Genomic DNA, 17,758 nt, shown 5'->3' with positions numbered 1-17,758 from the left:
TTCGAACCATCTACTGTTTGGTATAATTATAGAAACATTGGCCATTAAATAGCAGCAAATCCGATGTTTTAGATGTGGATCTATTTCTGATATGACGTCACTTTACTGAATCGAACAGACAAACTGTAATCGTGGAACAAAACTAACGCGTCTTTGTTCACGAGTAAAAGCTCAGAGTTGACGGGTAGGTCGAGTTTTCGGATCAGATTGTTTGTGTCAAGGGTTTCAAAAATATGATTCTTCTATAATTTATCAACCTGATGCGGCAAACAAGATGACAAAAGTATAGTCATGATCATCCATGCACTTCGGGCGATGAACTTCTCCGGCTTTGCTCTGGTCATACAATATTAATCTTCCATATGGTAAAGATTTATCCCTTTTTATGGCTTTCTTACCAGTTATTGCCATCGTTTGATCCAATTTCGGCATTATGTATGAAACCTAATTGTAAGGTTATGACCACACGTGGTACAAAAGTGATTTGATCCACGCAAGTGTCTACTTTTAAACAACAAAGTGTATCGAGTATGAAACAGTTCTCTCTAAAACTTGCTTAAGCGTCGCGTTTTAGTAATCGACGTGAGTGGCAGCGAAATTGTTGATTAAAAAATTTTACAATAGCAGCGACGAATCGTACAGTGACCAAAAATGGTGGATCTACCCTGTTATTCTCTTTAAAGTAAATACTTTCAAAAAGATAAAAAAAGAGTAAGCAAACTCGTTGCTATATTGTTAAATATTTTTTCTTCAACATCTCCATGCAAAATTTTAAAAGGAACCTAGAAAAACGGTGTATTTCCCAAGTCCACAAATCCATCTACCGCGCATTCCACCTTCACGGATTTCCCGCCGTTGCGCAGTAGATCGATTTGGTGACTTGGGGGGGGGGGGGGATTCTGGCGACCCTGGAGCCCCCTAGCCTATCTATTCAGAAATTACGAGTTATTTTTATGAAATAGTGGCGAAAAATTTCGTCACTCTCTTGACTGTCGATGCTTTTCGCTTACTACGAGACTTAACAAAGCGCGAATGAGAAGGAAAAATTGAATCTATTCAACAGGGCGAAGGGAAGAAAGCAGGCGCTGAGGGATTACAATCCGTGCGCCATTAACACAATGAAGAACGGAGGCTCCCGGAGAGCCAGTAAATCCGAGAGACGGACTGACCGGACAACTCGGATGATGGTTGCGGTGCTGCTCCTCTTTCTCGTCACCGAATTCCCGCAGGGGATTCTGGGCCTGCTTTCGGGCGTGCTGGGCGACTGTTTCTTCCGGAACTGCTACCACAATTTGGGGGAGATTATGGACATCCTCGCCCTACTGAACGGCGCCATTAACTTCATTCTCTACTGCTCGATGTCGCGGCAATTCCGGACGACCTTCGGCCAGCTCTTCAAGCCCAGGATAATGAAGAAGTGGCACCCGGCGACGCAGCAGACTGACATACAGAGCACTTATGTATGATACAGGCCTGCCAATGCCCCGATTCAAGTCAGCTGCTTTTAACCCTTCCGTCTGTTCGTTGCGTTATACCCCCTGCAATGCCTCGCGCTAAATGGCTGTGCAAAAACTCCTGTATCTGTGTTTTCTCGTGTGTTAAAAACTCGATCATCCGCCGAAAGAAATTCCTAATTGTGGTCACTGTACAGTCCTTGACTATTTTCACTTTTTACCGTAGACGAGAAATATACTTCTCGGTACAAAATGAGAATAAATGAGCTTTTTAGATGTAACCAGAAAATCTATGGGTAGGTATGTGTTTTTGTTCCATTTTTTATTATGCTCAATCGTACTATATTTTCATTGTAACTGTTGCAATCATTTTTGAGATATTGTCGGCTATTTAACTTTATCGAGAAACCAAGCAACCAGATTTAATATTGCAATTACCGGAAAATCTAGTACTGACAACTGTAATTATTCTAAACAGTTAATTGTATCACATTTTCTTGTGATTCGAAGCAGAATTTTCCATGGTAAGTATAACGATGGAAACTTTCCTCAGTGTATACTCTACTTTGTGTGAAAGCATCGGAAGCTGTGCTTACTCGAAATCAAATCCCGACACTAATTCCTTTTTGCATATTTTAAATCGTAAAAGTATCTTCTTCTCTTGTTAAAGGTACGATCCTTGTGATTATTCAGGGGTGTCAAAATTTCACTTTTCATACATCACAGTCTTGAAAGAATGAAGGTAAGAAAAAGCGTATATTACTATATATACGCAGCACGGAGAAAGCGAGGGGGATGTAAGGTGATTGACGTGAAAAAAATGTTCACTCGATTTTTAAGCTAAGAACTCGCGCTTGTCGCATGAACTTAGATTATCGAATTGCCGTCAAAGTTTACTCCCAGAATACTCGATGCACCGACAGGCCAGGACGTATACTTATAGGCATTATGTAACTAGGTATTCGTTTTATTCGATAAAGAGCGAGCGGCGAACAACCTCGTTCAAAATTCTATCCAGTTACGACGAACGGCTGTTTCTCTTACAAATTTAATTACGTAAATTTGAAGCGTCACCGTTTGCGTAACCATCGGAAGCCATTTTTTCCCGAATTCTTACCCAAACCCTCCGCCGTTGTCAAATTGTGTGATTATATATGAAATTGATATTGCGATTATATTACAATCAATAGAATAATTTCTGCGGAATCTTTATTCTTGTTGCCGGAAAAGTTGTCGACAAGTTATCAAGCTTATCAACGATAATCCTCAGATTATTAGATTTCTTTGGCAACGGATTGTCCTTGAAGTGATAAAGAAGAATATCTGAAGCAATGTTTTCACAAGCATCGATATTGCCGTGTGTGTGTTTTTGTTTTTTACGAACCCAACAATGTGAGGTCCTGAAATATTCCGATATTATTTCAAAATTTTTTACATTCGAAATTGAGATTTTCCTTTGTTCAACGAAATCATGGACGTGGAACCTTTCACGTCAGGGAATTGGAAATTAAAAACTTAAAAAAATGTCTCACGCAGATTTTTCAACGCAACTTTCCATTCGATTAAATTCGGTGATAAAAAACCTTGTGCGAAAGAATCCAATTCTATGGTGATTATCATGAACGTGAAAAAATACAGTAAATACCTGAGACCGAGATAATAGCGGGTTCTTTTATTCCACGGGTCCATTTTCCGGGTGAAAAATTTTCGAAATCAAACCACAATTCCCTCAACGACGCATAAACGTTGCTATATGTATATGTTTCGGATAGCTCTTATCTACGGAGGAATTGAAACTGTTTTAAGTATTATACCAAGGCGAGGTAAGAAAATTGAAAATACATGAATATTGGGTTAGCATGGTTACAGAGGGTGGGATGAGAATAGGGAGGGTTCGGCGAGCCCACGGAGCAGAAAACAATTTTATCCTCTTTCTCGAATGACTTTCGCTCAACCGTAGAAATCGGGTCGGGGGGATCAGCGAACGGGAAACGCGGAGCGACGGGTCAAGGGTGAATAAGGTCTGAGGAAAAATCCTTGTACCTACTCGGCACGGGGGGGGGGGGGGGGGTGGGGGAGGGGAAGAAAAGTAAATAAACAGAATGAAATACTCTCCTCTCGGGGAAATTGCTTGATTGTAGCTAAATCAATTAGCTGTGCCTGCTGCTCTAATTTCATTAATGACCCACCTCTCGTGGCTCCGAACTAAATTTACCGACTTTACATCAATTACGGAAAAATCAAGTTTCACGTTCCAAGCGCAGAGAAACGCAGTACAGATTTGTGACGATTCGATGCTTTCTCTTCTGTTTCTAGTGTTTCTTTTCTTTTTTTTTTTTTTTGTGCGTTACTTTTCTAATTGTTCAGCTCTCATTCCTTTTTCCGTGTATCCCCGATGATATCTGACCTACCAATCCAATTGGCAAGGTAAGGAGACGAAGACGGGCGTGTGTATTATAAATTACGGTTAGCTGAAGTCCGTTAATTATTTGTAAATTGAAAATTCGCTATTCGTCGAAATAGCAATGTGTAATGATCGTATGAATATTTATCTACCTGTATGTATCGATGAGTTTGTTGCGGTGTAAAAATAATGAGTGTAAAGGAAGACAAGAGTTGAAATAAAAACGTGGTTATTTATTGATAAGGAATAAAAATTTTTACCAACGGTTAGGATTATAAGTTTAGTCTAGTTAATTATCACTGTAATGTTTTAATGTTATTATAGTCGATAATATGATTAAAGATCGATTAGGCAGCAAAGATTTCCAGCTAATGAGCCTGGCTGGAAAACTGAGCTGCTTGTAACGAGTGACTGAATAGAATTGTGTTCGCGAGTGAATTTCAAAATATCGTGGGAATATAAATATTTAAGCATTCTATCGATAGACGAGTAAATTTACGTATAAATGATAAAGGCGAAATACCAAGCTGATTTAACACTTGATATCGTTGTTTAAATAAGTATGAAATCTGATCGCTTCAAATGAAAAACAAATCTGATTTCAACAAGTTCGTGTTTTTATCGATGTGCTTTATTATGCTGAGGAGATCTACGGCATACTTATTAAAAAATAATTCGATAAAACCAGAATATTTCTTTATCCGACCCTCTCGAATTCCTCCCAATTATTCCGTATCGATAATAACCAGTGAAATAATGATTCATTCCACTTTCATGGAAGGTGGTATTTTATTTGAATAGTTTTTAAAATGTCGGAAAAATAACACTTTGAAGATAGCAACACTTTTATTTCTTTCAAATTGTTTTCAAAAAATCATGCAATCACAACGCGATCTCAATTTGAAAGCTGTAGAAAGCTCTATGCATTGACTAAATTTATTATGTATGCATAATGTTATTGTTACACTCTCGGTTTTATTGTCAGTCACTTTTTTTCATGATCACCTTTTTACCATATTGACGTGAGTGGTACAGGGTTCCTTTCACTTTCGCTCAAGTTAAACGAAGCGCACAAATTGCTTTTAACTTTTCCAACGAATTTAAAAATGTTTTTACGTTATACTCGGATAATCATTACAAGTTTAAGTCAAAGTTTGACTCTATCGACAGTACGCGTAATTTTCTTTTTCTAAATTTTTTTTATCGTTGAGTGATCAGTGCGAACCAAAATCCCATTTCCGTTTATTAATATAATTCTTTATATTATTCTTATCGACATAAATGTAAAAACGTAATACTGGCAGAACGATATTCTCTGCCGTTTTACGCCAAGAGGAATATCAAATCAAAACGTGGCCAACGGATAAAAGCAAAGGATGATCAGCGGCGGATGAAGCTCTCTGGGTTACAGTCTGATTCCCAATTATAACAATATTGTTAACCTTTGGGATTTTTGTCCGGAAATACATGTTTTCGCATACGTATTTACCGAAGTAGCCTTAAAGCGGAACGAACTGGACCGACGTATTCTGATTTTGCGGAGCTTCTTAAAAATCCTTGGCAATATTTTCCTTCATATGAGATTGATCCCGTCATCGTCGTCGTCGTCGAGATGAGTAAAGTAGCTCGTTCAAACTTGGGGTTCACAGTTGCCTAAAATAATCTATAATCACTGATGGAAAACGCTTGATCCATTAGCTACTTTCAAGAAATTATCTCGAGAGTAAAAAGCTGAACTCCAAAAAAGACGAGGTATAATTTATCACACCATTCAATCCATCCAGGTCAAATGTCGTTTTCCAATAATCGGATCTGCGAGATGAATCATCCAATTTTCTGATCAGTCTCGATCAGTTTTAGCCCCCCGAATAATTACTTCAGCTCCCCGCTTTCTTCTTCAGCGGTATATTGTACATGATATATTATAATGATACATTTCATCACTGTAAATTGTTCAACATTTATCAAGCGGCAGGTAAACTTTTAATCAATATGCTTGAGCCACTCGCGAATCGCCAAACTCGCTTCCCTTCTTCGTAATCCATCAAGTACCCAACTTCGTTACCATCCCCGAAACCGCAAACTCTCTAATCCTTAAAGAGGATACGCTAATTCTCTTCAATTTTGAGGAGAGCACATATCCTGGAAGATTTGTATTTTCGTGGTAAAAATGTAGAGTATAGAACAGGTTGCGCAAATTTTTCAACTTCATTTTCGCGTACGGACATAGCTGCCGTACTAACACTGAAGCGAGTTCGTTGATAGAAATTTTCCCTTCGTGCTCGACTGAATCGGGGATTAAATCGCTTGTAACACGAGAGAGAAAAATGTACCTATGCATCCGTATCATTAGGTTGAATGTCGTTTTTCAAGTGTATAAATTACACGGTAAATTTACCACACACGTTTCATTACTGGCTATGTATATATGTACGCCTATATACGTGGAATTCCATGCGAACCCAACCGACGATTGTTCCTCACCATTTCTGATTAGGTTTAAAAAAATGTTCTTCAATTGTCCTAACTTTGAAACAGTACCCTGAATTTTTCCAGATTTTCTTTCATCTGCGTAATTGTTTATAAATATTTAAAGTGATTTTGAAAACGACCTGTTCTAAAATTCTCAAAAACTAATATCAAGAGTGCTAAAAAAAGGGAAAGAAAATTGACCCGTCATGGGCCCGATCTTTCAATATTTGGCAAATACAGTACAGTTTTTGAAATTCTTTTGAGACTTTTCAAAAAGGTCCTATTCGAAATAGCTCTCAATATTCATATATAATTAACTGGTTGAATAGAAAATCTGAAAAAATGAGGGTACTGTTTCAGAGTTGGGACAGTTGCAGAAAAGTTTTTAAAGAAATTAAAAAATGACGAGTATTAGGTTAGGTTATCTTAGGTTAGGCTTAAAAAATCCAGTCGGAGGTGTCGGTGATCATCCCTCTAAGCGAACACATTGGGGGTGGAATTTTCCAGAGAAATGTCATCTCGTGACCGAGAGAAGTCAATTCCGCAAGCTCACGTGCTCTCGTCTATCCATACAAATCGCCGGTGGCAGTCGATTCCTTTCTTTGCGACGATTCGCTACTCACACAAGCCCCCATAGACGGCAAATGGCGGTCAATCCCAGGGGAGAATCAACCTCTCATTAGGCCCAGCCTCGCTGTCCGCTTAAATTGCTCGTACCTAATTCAACCGCACGCTAGTCACCTTGATGCGGATGTTACGCCGCTGGACGCATGGTTTTCAAAAATATCATAGGAGTCAAATTGTAACTCCGTGAATGGTAATTATGACGACGCTTGGCTATGAGCTCGAAATCATAGGCCTGCAAGATCGACGAACAAACTTCTCGTTATATTCTTCTGACACTGTTCAAAATACTTACGAATCGATAGTTCATTGCCTAACAAAAAGGCAAACTCAGTCTTTTCGAGTTGAGCGTAAGTTTTCGATATGATTCGTAGGTGAGCTAAATACGAAAAGACCGTTTCCTCCTTCTTGCAGACGATTCTTTATACAACGAGAGTATGTTACGCGTTTTTTCACGAAGCACGAAAGTGAGGTTAGAGTCGCGTAATGTCAGATTTGTTCGCTACAGCGCATGCGCGCAGTACAGAAAATATCACTTTACACTCCTAGGGCTTAAAAGTGGTTTTTTCAGTACTCCGCGCATGCGCATTCGCAGACTCACTCAAGCGTTATAGAAACGGGTACCTTGTGTACGGAAAACACGCGTGGATAAACCCATGCAACATGCTCGCATTATATAAAATCTCTTTCAAACATTCAAGAAAAATAATCGACTACAATACTTCTGATTTTTGAATCTGCAGTGCATGATAAGCGGTTCGAGGTAGGAATGAAACAATGAAATTACTCGTTCACCGGCGGAACAATTATATTCCGACGTATTGCAAATCCTCTTCACAGCACTTCTCGCAATTAATTCAAGTTAGAATTCCATAGTCTCGGGTGATGTATTGAGAACAAATAATACCGTCAAATTACATTAAACCTCGTCGTCGCTGAGAGCCCGAGCTTCGGCTGCTGATGGAGCTTCTTCCTCGGTCTGTTCCAGCTTCGCCGACAACTTCCGGACGGTCTCCGTGATCTGAAAATCGTCAGAAGTTTAAGTACCTAAATTCGCATGGGTACAGTCAGGGTTTCAAGTAACGAAGACGGTTCAAGGAACTTTACATAACATGCTAATGCTCGTTTCACAAGCTCACAATCAGAGGAATAGAAATCGACAGCTGCGACTGACAATCGGAACACTGAACTTGCGACCGCAGTGATGAAAAGACAAGAAGGCTGCGTATCGCCGATCTCTGTAATCCGTTGTTAATTAATTAGTTTCAGAATTGTCCATGGGTTGGAGCACCGCCCGAGGGTAAACCGCCGTATAGTCCGTGCCGCATTGGCTTGAAACTGTACGGATAAGATCCTTTGGGAATTGTCGATTCGCAAATCCATTAACCTGCCAGACCCTCGTCGAAAGACAAGAGAAGATTTGGAAGAAGTATTCTGCTTTTGGGATATTCTCGCTGTGCGCGAAAACAAGTTCCTATATCGTATCATAACGACGAGTGATAGAACGGAATCCACCGAGGGCGAGAGGAATTTCCGCTTCTTCGTTAGGATTGTCTATAACTTGGTCTTCTAATTCATATCTCGTTTTCCTTTTCTGACGTCGTACGGGGAGATGGAGTTGAAGTTCCGAATTTGAAAAGTTCCGAAAGTGCCTAATTCCGAAGTATTTGTTGGCGATGTTGAAGTAAAGAAATCAAATCTTTACGAAACCACAAAGTTTCGAATGATTGGAAACCCGAAGTTTCGAACTTCCGAAACACAAGATTCCGAAAATCCAAATTACTATAGAGCAAAGTTCTGAAAAATAAAGTGCCGATAGAGCATAATTCCGAAAATTAAAGTTTCGATGGAGGCAAATTTCAAAAGTTAAAATAAACTCACACAGCGTAGTTTACTCAAATAGTGAGTGTAAAAAATCAGAAAAACTGAAAATCATAATGACCAGGATTTCGAACGTAAAAATATCCAAAGTCCAAAATAAAGAAAAATCAAAGTGGTGAATTTTCGCCAAGCCAAAAATTCACAGAACTGAAAATCTTCGATCATTCGGAATTTAAGTGTTTGAGATTTTAAGATTTTCTCATTTTCGCACTTTCGAAACTTTGACTTGTCAGAGTTATGCCTTTTCGGCATTCTATCCTTTCGGAACATTGAGCGTCGTGTTTCGCACCATTCGAAAGTTTGATGTTTCGTCCAAGTTTGATTTCTTTACTTTAAGTTTCGACACTGAAAAATCCGGAATTTGGCGAATGCGGAACTTTTTAAATTCGGAATTTCAACCCCGCCCCGATACGGGAAGTTGAACAAAAACCGTTGGCATAATTCTAAGCCCTGAAGCGATACGATAACGTGGAAACTTTTCCAAAAAATGCGAAACAGATAGATAATCGCCCGCTAACTCAACGCCATTCAAAGCTTTGAAACGATCGAGGCTTTTCTAGACAGCAAAACTCCCAGCTTGTCGAAATTCGACACTGTATATTCGAGTTCCAAAGAATATAAAACAGTCCCAGCTTGCGGAAAATTGACGTTGGCGGTTGACGCAAATAAGACAGGGAAATTCGTTAAACGTTTATCAACGACAAGCTGCTGTGTTTGTAATGAGTGATCGTAAAAAACACAACAAAAAAACATTCGTGCATATCGTATTACAGCTAAATTTACCTCGGAACTGTGCCTGGAAGGGATGTCGTTTACAGTTGCAAGAACGTCACTGAGTTCCACGAGAAGGTCGAAAGCACGTTGCCTCTTCCCTCCAGCTTCCATGATTATCGCGAAGTTGACTAAGACCAAAGGATCCCGAGGCGTCAGGCTGTAAGCTTTAGTCATCGCCTTTTCCGCCCCCTCATAATCCTCGAGCTGCTTCAGGGCAACTGCAGAAAAACATCGTTGGAAAGTCATCTCTGTCTGCCAGGATAATGTTTCGTGTGTTTCTTTGTTTTTCCTCTCCTCTTATTACCTTAAGCTAAAAATACTGATTCAGCTCAAATCCGAGCTCCAGAAAAAAAAATAAAGTGTCTTTTGCCGACTCGAGCCAGCAGCTTTTTTTCATCTGATTTCCGAAGACACAGAAATCGGGACAAGACGTTTCCCAAAATATTGATATTGTAAGCCTGTAAAATAATTATACGCAGAAGGTATCAAAGGTTGTGACTTCCAGGTAACTACAAAGACGTGATTTGACCGAAACCTGACATTCACAACTTCGGTAATTAGTGGGTTTCCACCCCTGACTAAAATTTCTTCAAAATATTGTAATGTGCAAACTTGGAAAATTTCCCGACGAAGGAAAGTGTTTTCACAAGTTTTAAAACACGTTGCACGGGGAATTTGATGACACGTGTATATCTCAGTATAAGCTCAAATTAAGATTCGAAAGGGGTGAAACGCGCGCGGTCAAGGGAAAAACAAAAAATCTAATTTTCCCCTTAAATTTGAATTAGCTTTATGGCTTCAGGTACAGAAGTTTGTTCTTTCGGTTAATTCCTAATTTCTCCAGCGCTTGGAGAAAAAGATTCGTATAGTAGAGATCAAGAACCGAATTCAACTATTCGAAACTCTCAAGATCTTAGATCGAAAAAATTTTTCTCAACGTAGACTCGTTTCAATCGGTAATATGGAATAATGTTAAAGCTACATGTAGATATACACAAACATTATACATGTATGTACGTACCTAAGATAATGCGATTCGCGAACAAAGCTCTATTATGTAATCTAGTTAACGTTATAGCTGAGCAGACCCCTCGAGCTGACGAACGAACGCGGTATCTTTAATATAGAATGTAATTTTAAAAAACCGTAGTTATAGCGATAATATGTAATACTCGAGCTACCGAGTTGTGATGTTCCGCAAAGGCCCTTCGAAAAGCAAACAGATTATTGGCATCGTAACGAAAATTTCCTGAGGGATACCCAGCAGGATCTCCATATGCTTGTCAAATTTATCGAAGGAAATTAAAAATTTCATAAATACACAACACACACACACACACACACACGTTGAAAACAGATAGTAAAAAAATTTACCTCAATAAATTTGGGCTGAAAATACCCGGCCACGCATTCATCGCCGTAAAATTACCATACGCTCTTTATTAATGGCTATTCTTGCGCCTCGAAATTGCATACTTTTGGGATATAAATAAAATCGTGTAACTCAGTTTTTCGAAATGCAATCTCACTTGAAAATTCCTTGATTTGGTTTATAACAGCTTGAAGAAAAAATCTAGTTGGTTTTGATGAAATGGATGTATGAGCTGGTATCGTTCGCAAGTTTTTCCCATTATCACACAGAGAATTCCCCGTGAATATTAATGAAAATATCTAATTGAACCTTTGCTGAAATGTTTTGACAACATGTATCGTTACAGATGTATAAAATTGCGATAAAAACTCAGCAAAAGTTTTTACCTTATATCGATACGAGCACTGCAACTTTTCACAGAGAATTATCATCATACCTATGTTATAAAACATTATACATATCACCTGTATTGGTTCTCATTTAAACGTTTAACTGCAACTGCAACCTATTCAGTAATTTTAAAAATCTGTGAAATTGTTCGATTTTTTATACGTCACACAACCATTTGTCAGATCAATCTTTGCGGCGGAATTTCAGGAACGTTTGAAAAAAAGTTTAGATAATTAAAAAATTTTCACACCCTGCACTGACCTCCCAACAGCATGTAAGTTTGTCCAGCTTGTTTCAAGCTTACTGAGGTGCTTGAAGCTGCTGCGTTGCAAAGATAAATGGCAGCTGAGGCCGGCTGTCCAGTAGAGAGAAAAACGATGCCCAAGTTGAAGGCTGACGACGAGGCAAGTGGGTTCAGGTAGTGCGCCCTCTTCAAGCAGGTGATCGCCTGAGAATCCACCGTAACAAATGAAATGTGAATAATTGAAAATGCGCGTGCATCTATGGTAATTATGGAGAAGACAAACAAAACAAGAAAATATTTGTGAAAAAGAAAAATATAACTGGGATGAAAAAAGGAATTTCCTTCTCAACTATTCGCTAATTTCCAAAGGACGTACCGAAATTTACAATATTTATGATAAATGGGAATCTTTCAATGAAATTGGGGAAACTCACGTAGACGTGGGTCACATAAAGGATGTTACTAACTGCTGTTGCTTAAGTTACTTTGAAACTGCTGATGTATTTTTTTTTATTTTTCACGTATTATCCTCCATCGTATTCTTCCGGCTTTTGAAAATCTTGCGAAAACTTACGATATTGCAGAACGTACAGCAGAAAAGTCACATATGTTTCTAGTTATAGTTCTGTTTACAAATATTTCGTTATTTCCAGTTCTTATTCACGATGTGGTTTTCCGGTATATTTATTCCATTGGAAATACGGAAAAATACAGGATACAAACGTGGAAAATGTTTTAACCGCGGAAATGAATCGATGTCATTGACGTCGTTCTGCCAATACAATTTTCAAAGAATAATGATGATCAATTCTAGGCGGTCTCAAATTACGCAAAATGACGTCATCCCAGTGGTTAGTTATCTATTGAGGATATATTGCACTGGCGGCTCTTGCCAACGGATGTTATCACTTGCGGAGAAAACTTTGCATGTCCGCTTCGGACACGGAAGTATTTGCACTTATAAATTCACACCCAACGGATTTTCACATCATTCCGCAAGTTGGCATCCCGCCTATTACTATAAGCAAGGACTGCTCAAAAAACGTCTAAAATGAAGATCACTTCATTGTGTCTCGTATTTTTTGGAATAACTGCTTTGGTGGTCTCCGTAGCTGCGATGCCAACCGAAAATTTGGACGAGGGGATTCTTAAGCACTCCACGAGCCTCGCAGATCTCGAAGAGTTTGGATTAGTCTCTACGAATTGGCTTCCGGAAGGTGAGTTTCATGATGAAAAAAAAAAAAATCCCGCACTATTGTTCACGTTTTGTATTTTGTTTTACATTGAATCACGATCATCGTCTTTATCCCACAGAAACTGAAAATCTTGTTAGAAAAACGCGAAAGGCTCGTAAACGTGGTCCTAAACGTTCCAAATCCAGAACGCACAAAGTTTTGGAAAAGTTGGGGAAAAGAATTGGTGAACGTGTTATAGACTCAAGTATTGATATCGCCTTGCATTACCTGTTGAATGAAATTATCGAAAATACCGAAGAAGCGACAGACAACTCAACGGCCGTTGACTGAAGAATACAAGATGCTGATCGAAGCACTCTAACTTTACCTTCTCCGTTTGTCGAAAACTCAATTCAGTACCTTAAGTTTAACAAAATGCTACCTTGATAAAGTCCAAAATTTAAAAATGAAAAACATCTACTGCTTGATCCTATATTTGGTTTTATGAAAATTTAAGAATTATCTATTTCTGTAACACAGACGAGCTGAATTTACAGCTCCCAAAATTTTCCCATAACGAATTTCTGGTTTCTTTTATTTTTCTTATTACGTAAAAACTTCTGAAAACAAATCGAAATGTTCAAAAAATCTAAACTTGAGTTAAAACAAGTGATACTGTACTTATTTTAACCATAATATTTATTTCAAATACTTGATTCCTAACTGTATGCGTGTCTATCATATTATTTATTTTGTCTATATTTTTGTATTTATTTATATCAATTTACTATTATATAATTTATAACAATTTAATTAAAAAACGAAAACAAAAACAATTGTATTTGTGGCTACGTTAAAGGTTGTATAACACAACAAATAGAAAAATACCTGGATGAAATCGAACAAGATGAATAAATCTAATATCTGACTAATTGGTGTATAGCAATTATTCATAATCTTTTTTCTATTTCCTTTCGTCTGCATTTCTATCTTATACTCGCATAATAAATTATTTACCTACCCCTTGCACACTTAAATAAATCCCCAAATGCGCGTTTATCATCTTCAACATAATAATCTCAGGTTATTTACCGGGTCTGCCTCGCAAAATTCTTTTTCAATTCTGTGTACTTAAAAACTCGACCGTTCAAGTATTTATTTGTTTCCGTACAAAATCGAGGCACTGAAGTGCTCGTTGTGAAGTATACAATTTTTCCTAACGGCATCGAATAGAATACTTGAAAAATATCGTGCATAGCCAATGTACAAGATGAACGAATATTTTACTCTCCCTTTTCTGTTAAAAAACTCAATCATCTATCCGTAAGCTACCGATAGCTACAGCATGATTAATGTTCAACAAAAACTCTCATTACGCCTTCTAGCACGTAATATCTTATATACATTTATGACTTCTGTTCTAGCAGGGAAATAATGCTTGAAATTCGTCTGCAGTATTTCCTGCGGTAGGAGTCAAAGTATAAATAAGAACATATCTCCATACAGATATATTTTTCCACTCAAACCTCGGTACTTTGCCTTTCCCTGTTGATCCCATTACTTTATACCTATACAAATTTTCTATTTTCAGATTTTTTTTTTCTTGCATCAGTATTCACCATTTGAAGAGGGCCATATATCCCGGAAATTTTTTTTCAAGCCTGGAAGGCGATACGTTCGCCCTGGTATATTTTCGCACGAAATTAGAAACTAACAATAAGCGACGGCGTGTATGCGTACAGCCTGTACAAACGTTATGGACGTAATTGAGAGGAAATCGTGTTTATCCTACTGACTTCTAAAGTGATAAAGCAAATATAACTATTGAATTTCACTCACTGCTACAAATTTACGTTTTCCATAAAAGCACATCCCGATGTTGTTCCACAGAGCGACCGACTCTGGATGCTCTTGAGCCGCTATTCTGTACTTGGACATCGCGACGTCGTACTCCTGGTGACCCTGCAACCAAACACACAATCAAGTATGTGCATCACGTTCTTTAGGCGAATCGATTTCTCGACCCCTTCGCAGAACTGTCTCCATTACTTTTCGTTTACTTCTCAATTGGCGAAGTTCACAAACCTCTTCGTCAGGTACAGAGTAATATGCTCGACTTGTCAATGTATTAGCAAACACTTTCGCCGAAACAGAACCTATTTCGAACTCTGGGTGGTGGTGGAAAAGTAGAATGGCCACATAACGCAAGAATCACGATATCGCATTTTCGAAAACGCGGAAATGTATAAATTGCTACAATACTTAAATGTCGTAATATAAAATAACGAAAAAGCTACTACACAGCATCTTAAAAATTTCTATATATATATGTTTATTAGAGTCCTGTCGACTCTATTTTTTGTCTTACGAGGTACATTTTAAACTTTTCACATTTTGGAATTTCATGCATAAGATATCCGCATGCATAAAAATTTAACATCGCGACCTTTCCATTTTGTGGATATTCTGCTTCTTGACCCCCACCCAAACAATTATCGTTTGAGCAAAGGTAGTACTGATTTCAATTTTCTGATTTCTACTTCCAGGGGATTGAAAATTCGAAAGAAACATCGTATTTTCCAGACCTGCATCACAGAAGCCATGGGCAAGAGCGCTTCAGGACAGATCGGCTGCTGGACGAGAGCAAGTCCGAATTGCTGGAAAGCTCTCTGAGTGTCTCCGAGCTTGAGATACAAGAGACCGAGCTCAACAGCGACGTCGATGTTCTCGGGACAGACGCTGCACACATGCAAGAAGGAATGCGATTACGCTGGTTTCGAATTACAGTCTTCGTATAGGTATGAGCGTGTCCTGGAAGACGGTGTAGACACAACAACGGTACCAGCGCTCCACAACCGAGCAGAACTAATTGGGCGTAAATGTCCGGGATTATTTGATCGAACTTCCAATACCCGATATTATCAATCAAGCTATCAGGCCGAGCAGAGCTCGATCGACCAAAGGCGATTTGGCAAAATTTAGCTCACCTCGTGCAGCTGCACCCTAAATCTTAGTGGTAATTCACTGACCTGAGAGCGGACGTGTAAACCTGAACAGCTTCGGCGACGAGACCTTCCGCAACGTAAATCTTGGCCAAGCTTAGGTAAGGCCTTTCATCGGCGGTCAAGCCGATAGCTCGTTTCAAGCAACGCGTCCCGTCCGACGGCTGATTCAATTTAGTGTAGCACTCGCCTGCGGAAAAAGCCGACATATTTTTCCATGATATTTTTATAAAATATTTACGATTTATACGGTTTATTCTTACCCAAGTTATAAAGAATCTCCCAGTCCGGCGACCCGCACATTCTATCAGCCTCCAGGTACGCCTCGAGCGCTCGTCTGTGACTTCCTAATAAAAATCTACTCGAAATTTACAACGAAGTTTATTTTTATCGGCAATATTAAAAATTTTTTCTTTCCATTTTTTGTGTACAAATAAGCTGCCAGATTTTATGTGGATATTAAAAAAAATGCGAGGTAAATTATTCGACATTGCTGAATGAGGAATTATACGAGTATTATTATAAGTTATAAGCAATTATAGCTACTGTAGACTGATGAAAAAAACGTGTGCGTAAGTATCTCATTCGTGGAGTATATCAATAGTTATCCTTTGTGTATTTCTTCTATTACAAGCATTTCGGTGATACTGTTGCAAATCATAATAATTCACTCACAGCGACTTGGCTATTTGCTTCACATTTTCGATGTTTCTTGTATTGACCGTATAACAAACTTGAAAGCAATCCATCGAGTCTTGTACTTTGCCTTCCTTCCTGAGTATGAGTCCCTGAAATTATTTGTATTCAAGATTTCGATGAAAATCAAATGAGTGAAGAGTACCGGACTAACTTATTAGTTTCATCGATTTCTACTTTCTTCAAAAGCGGTATCACCTTCAAGTAAGAAGCATATTCGTTGTGTCCGTTGGACCTTGCCAACTCTTCCTCGAGGAGTATCTTGCAGATTTTGTACTCGTGACGCGTGTAATGTTTATGGAGGAGCCAATTTCGAGTTTCAATTGCTGGAATGTCTGGAACTGTGACAATAATTCACATGATATTAATTTATCCCTGTTGATAATTATGCGATTCTCATGTAACTCTGAATATAAAATCTCACAGAAAAAATTATTTGAAAAACAATCGCCGTATTTCTCGATGGTGTCATGACATCGTGTAAATGAAAAATTACCGACCTTAGCAATAATCTTAAGTAAAAATTGCGACAACGTTAAGTTCTCCTAAACACTGTTAATTATTATATACCTTTCTTGCCCCTATCAATACTCAAACTTTGTGGCATTGTCGAATGGTGAATTCGCCCGTTACTCAACACGTTGTTAGCCATTATTCAAATTACTTGTTTTCCGTCTTACACCGTATTAAAGCGCTCCGCGGTTGCTATCACAAAGCAAATGCTGTTAGTAAGGATGCGATGACAAGTGTCCAATGTTGTTCCGTTCCGTTACCCAGCAACGCGGGCGTCCAGTGGAACCTCGTGCATCTTTTTGCACAACTACATTTTATTCCCACACATTTGCTTTCAACAACGAACATTGATCGCTATACCTTTTGCAAATTTTTATATTGCAGTATAAGACACCACGTTAGAAAAATATTTTTACGTAAAATGATCATCCTGTATTATTTTATGCAATAATTAATATACTTTTATTCTTTTGTTAAGAAATATTTTTAAAATACGGACTACAATATATAAATCGTGAGAAGAAAAATCGGTATTTTTCCCATGTAAAATTGTAGCATTGAATTTTTATATTTTCATCAGTTTTGGAAACTTATAAATAAATGCGACCAATTTAAATTAATGCACGATCGACACTTTGAACAAAAGAGCGTTTAATTTATATGGTTCAAATAAAGAAATCCCGTAGCATCATACATAGCAACGTATAACTGAAACAAATTATCCTCGTTCATAAATAGTGAATTATATGTACTGCGC

General features: G+C 38.3%; 3 protein-coding genes across 4 annotated transcripts in view; 2 read left to right on the top strand and 1 right to left on the bottom strand.

The window, feature by feature from the left end:
• Nucleotides 1–3,533, top strand: part of LOC107217068 (G-protein coupled receptor dmsr-1) — a 29,605-nt gene extending 26,072 nt beyond the window's left edge. The window contains exon 6 of the mRNA XM_046739944.1: nt 1,064–3,533. Coding sequence (XP_046595900.1) covers nt 1,064–1,466 — 403 coding nt within the window. The 3' untranslated portion in view covers nt 1,467–3,533. The remainder of the gene's footprint in view (nt 1–1,063) is intronic.
• Nucleotides 3,534–7,665: 4,132 nt separating this feature from the next.
• LOC107217077 (Bardet-Biedl syndrome 4 protein homolog) lies at nt 7,666–17,316 on the bottom strand. Of its 2 annotated transcripts, none has more exons than XM_046741342.1 (10): nt 17,169–17,314; nt 16,687–16,829; nt 16,468–16,580; nt 16,056–16,150; nt 15,820–15,982; nt 15,376–15,529; nt 14,630–14,752; nt 11,633–11,819; nt 9,619–9,827; nt 7,666–7,975 (listed from the first exon to the last, which is right to left on the bottom strand). In XM_046741342.1, exons 3-10 carry the CDS (start codon nt 16,539–16,541, stop codon nt 7,874–7,876), a joined length of 1,107 nt encoding a protein of 368 aa, XP_046597298.1. In that variant the 5' UTR covers nt 16,542–16,580; nt 16,687–16,829; nt 17,169–17,314; the 3' UTR covers nt 7,666–7,873. The 2 variants fall into 2 exon arrangements, with proteins under 2 accessions (XP_046597298.1, XP_015509931.1); XM_015654445.2 differs by having other exon boundaries at nt 7,667–7,975; nt 17,059–17,316.
• On the top strand, nt 12,522–13,424 carry LOC124294717. Its single transcript, XM_046741346.1, has 2 exons — nt 12,522–12,832; nt 12,930–13,424. Exons 1-2 carry the CDS (start codon nt 12,667–12,669, stop codon nt 13,139–13,141), a joined length of 378 nt encoding a protein of 125 aa, XP_046597302.1. The 5' UTR covers nt 12,522–12,666; the 3' UTR covers nt 13,142–13,424.
• Nucleotides 17,317–17,758: the final 442 nt, after the last annotated feature.

Source organism: Neodiprion lecontei, chromosome 1 (genome assembly GCF_021901455.1).
Source record: "Neodiprion lecontei isolate iyNeoLeco1 chromosome 1, iyNeoLeco1.1, whole genome shotgun sequence".
NCBI lineage: Eukaryota > Metazoa > Arthropoda > Insecta > Hymenoptera > Diprionidae > Neodiprion > Neodiprion lecontei.
This window is presented reverse-complemented; position numbering and strand designations above follow the sequence as displayed.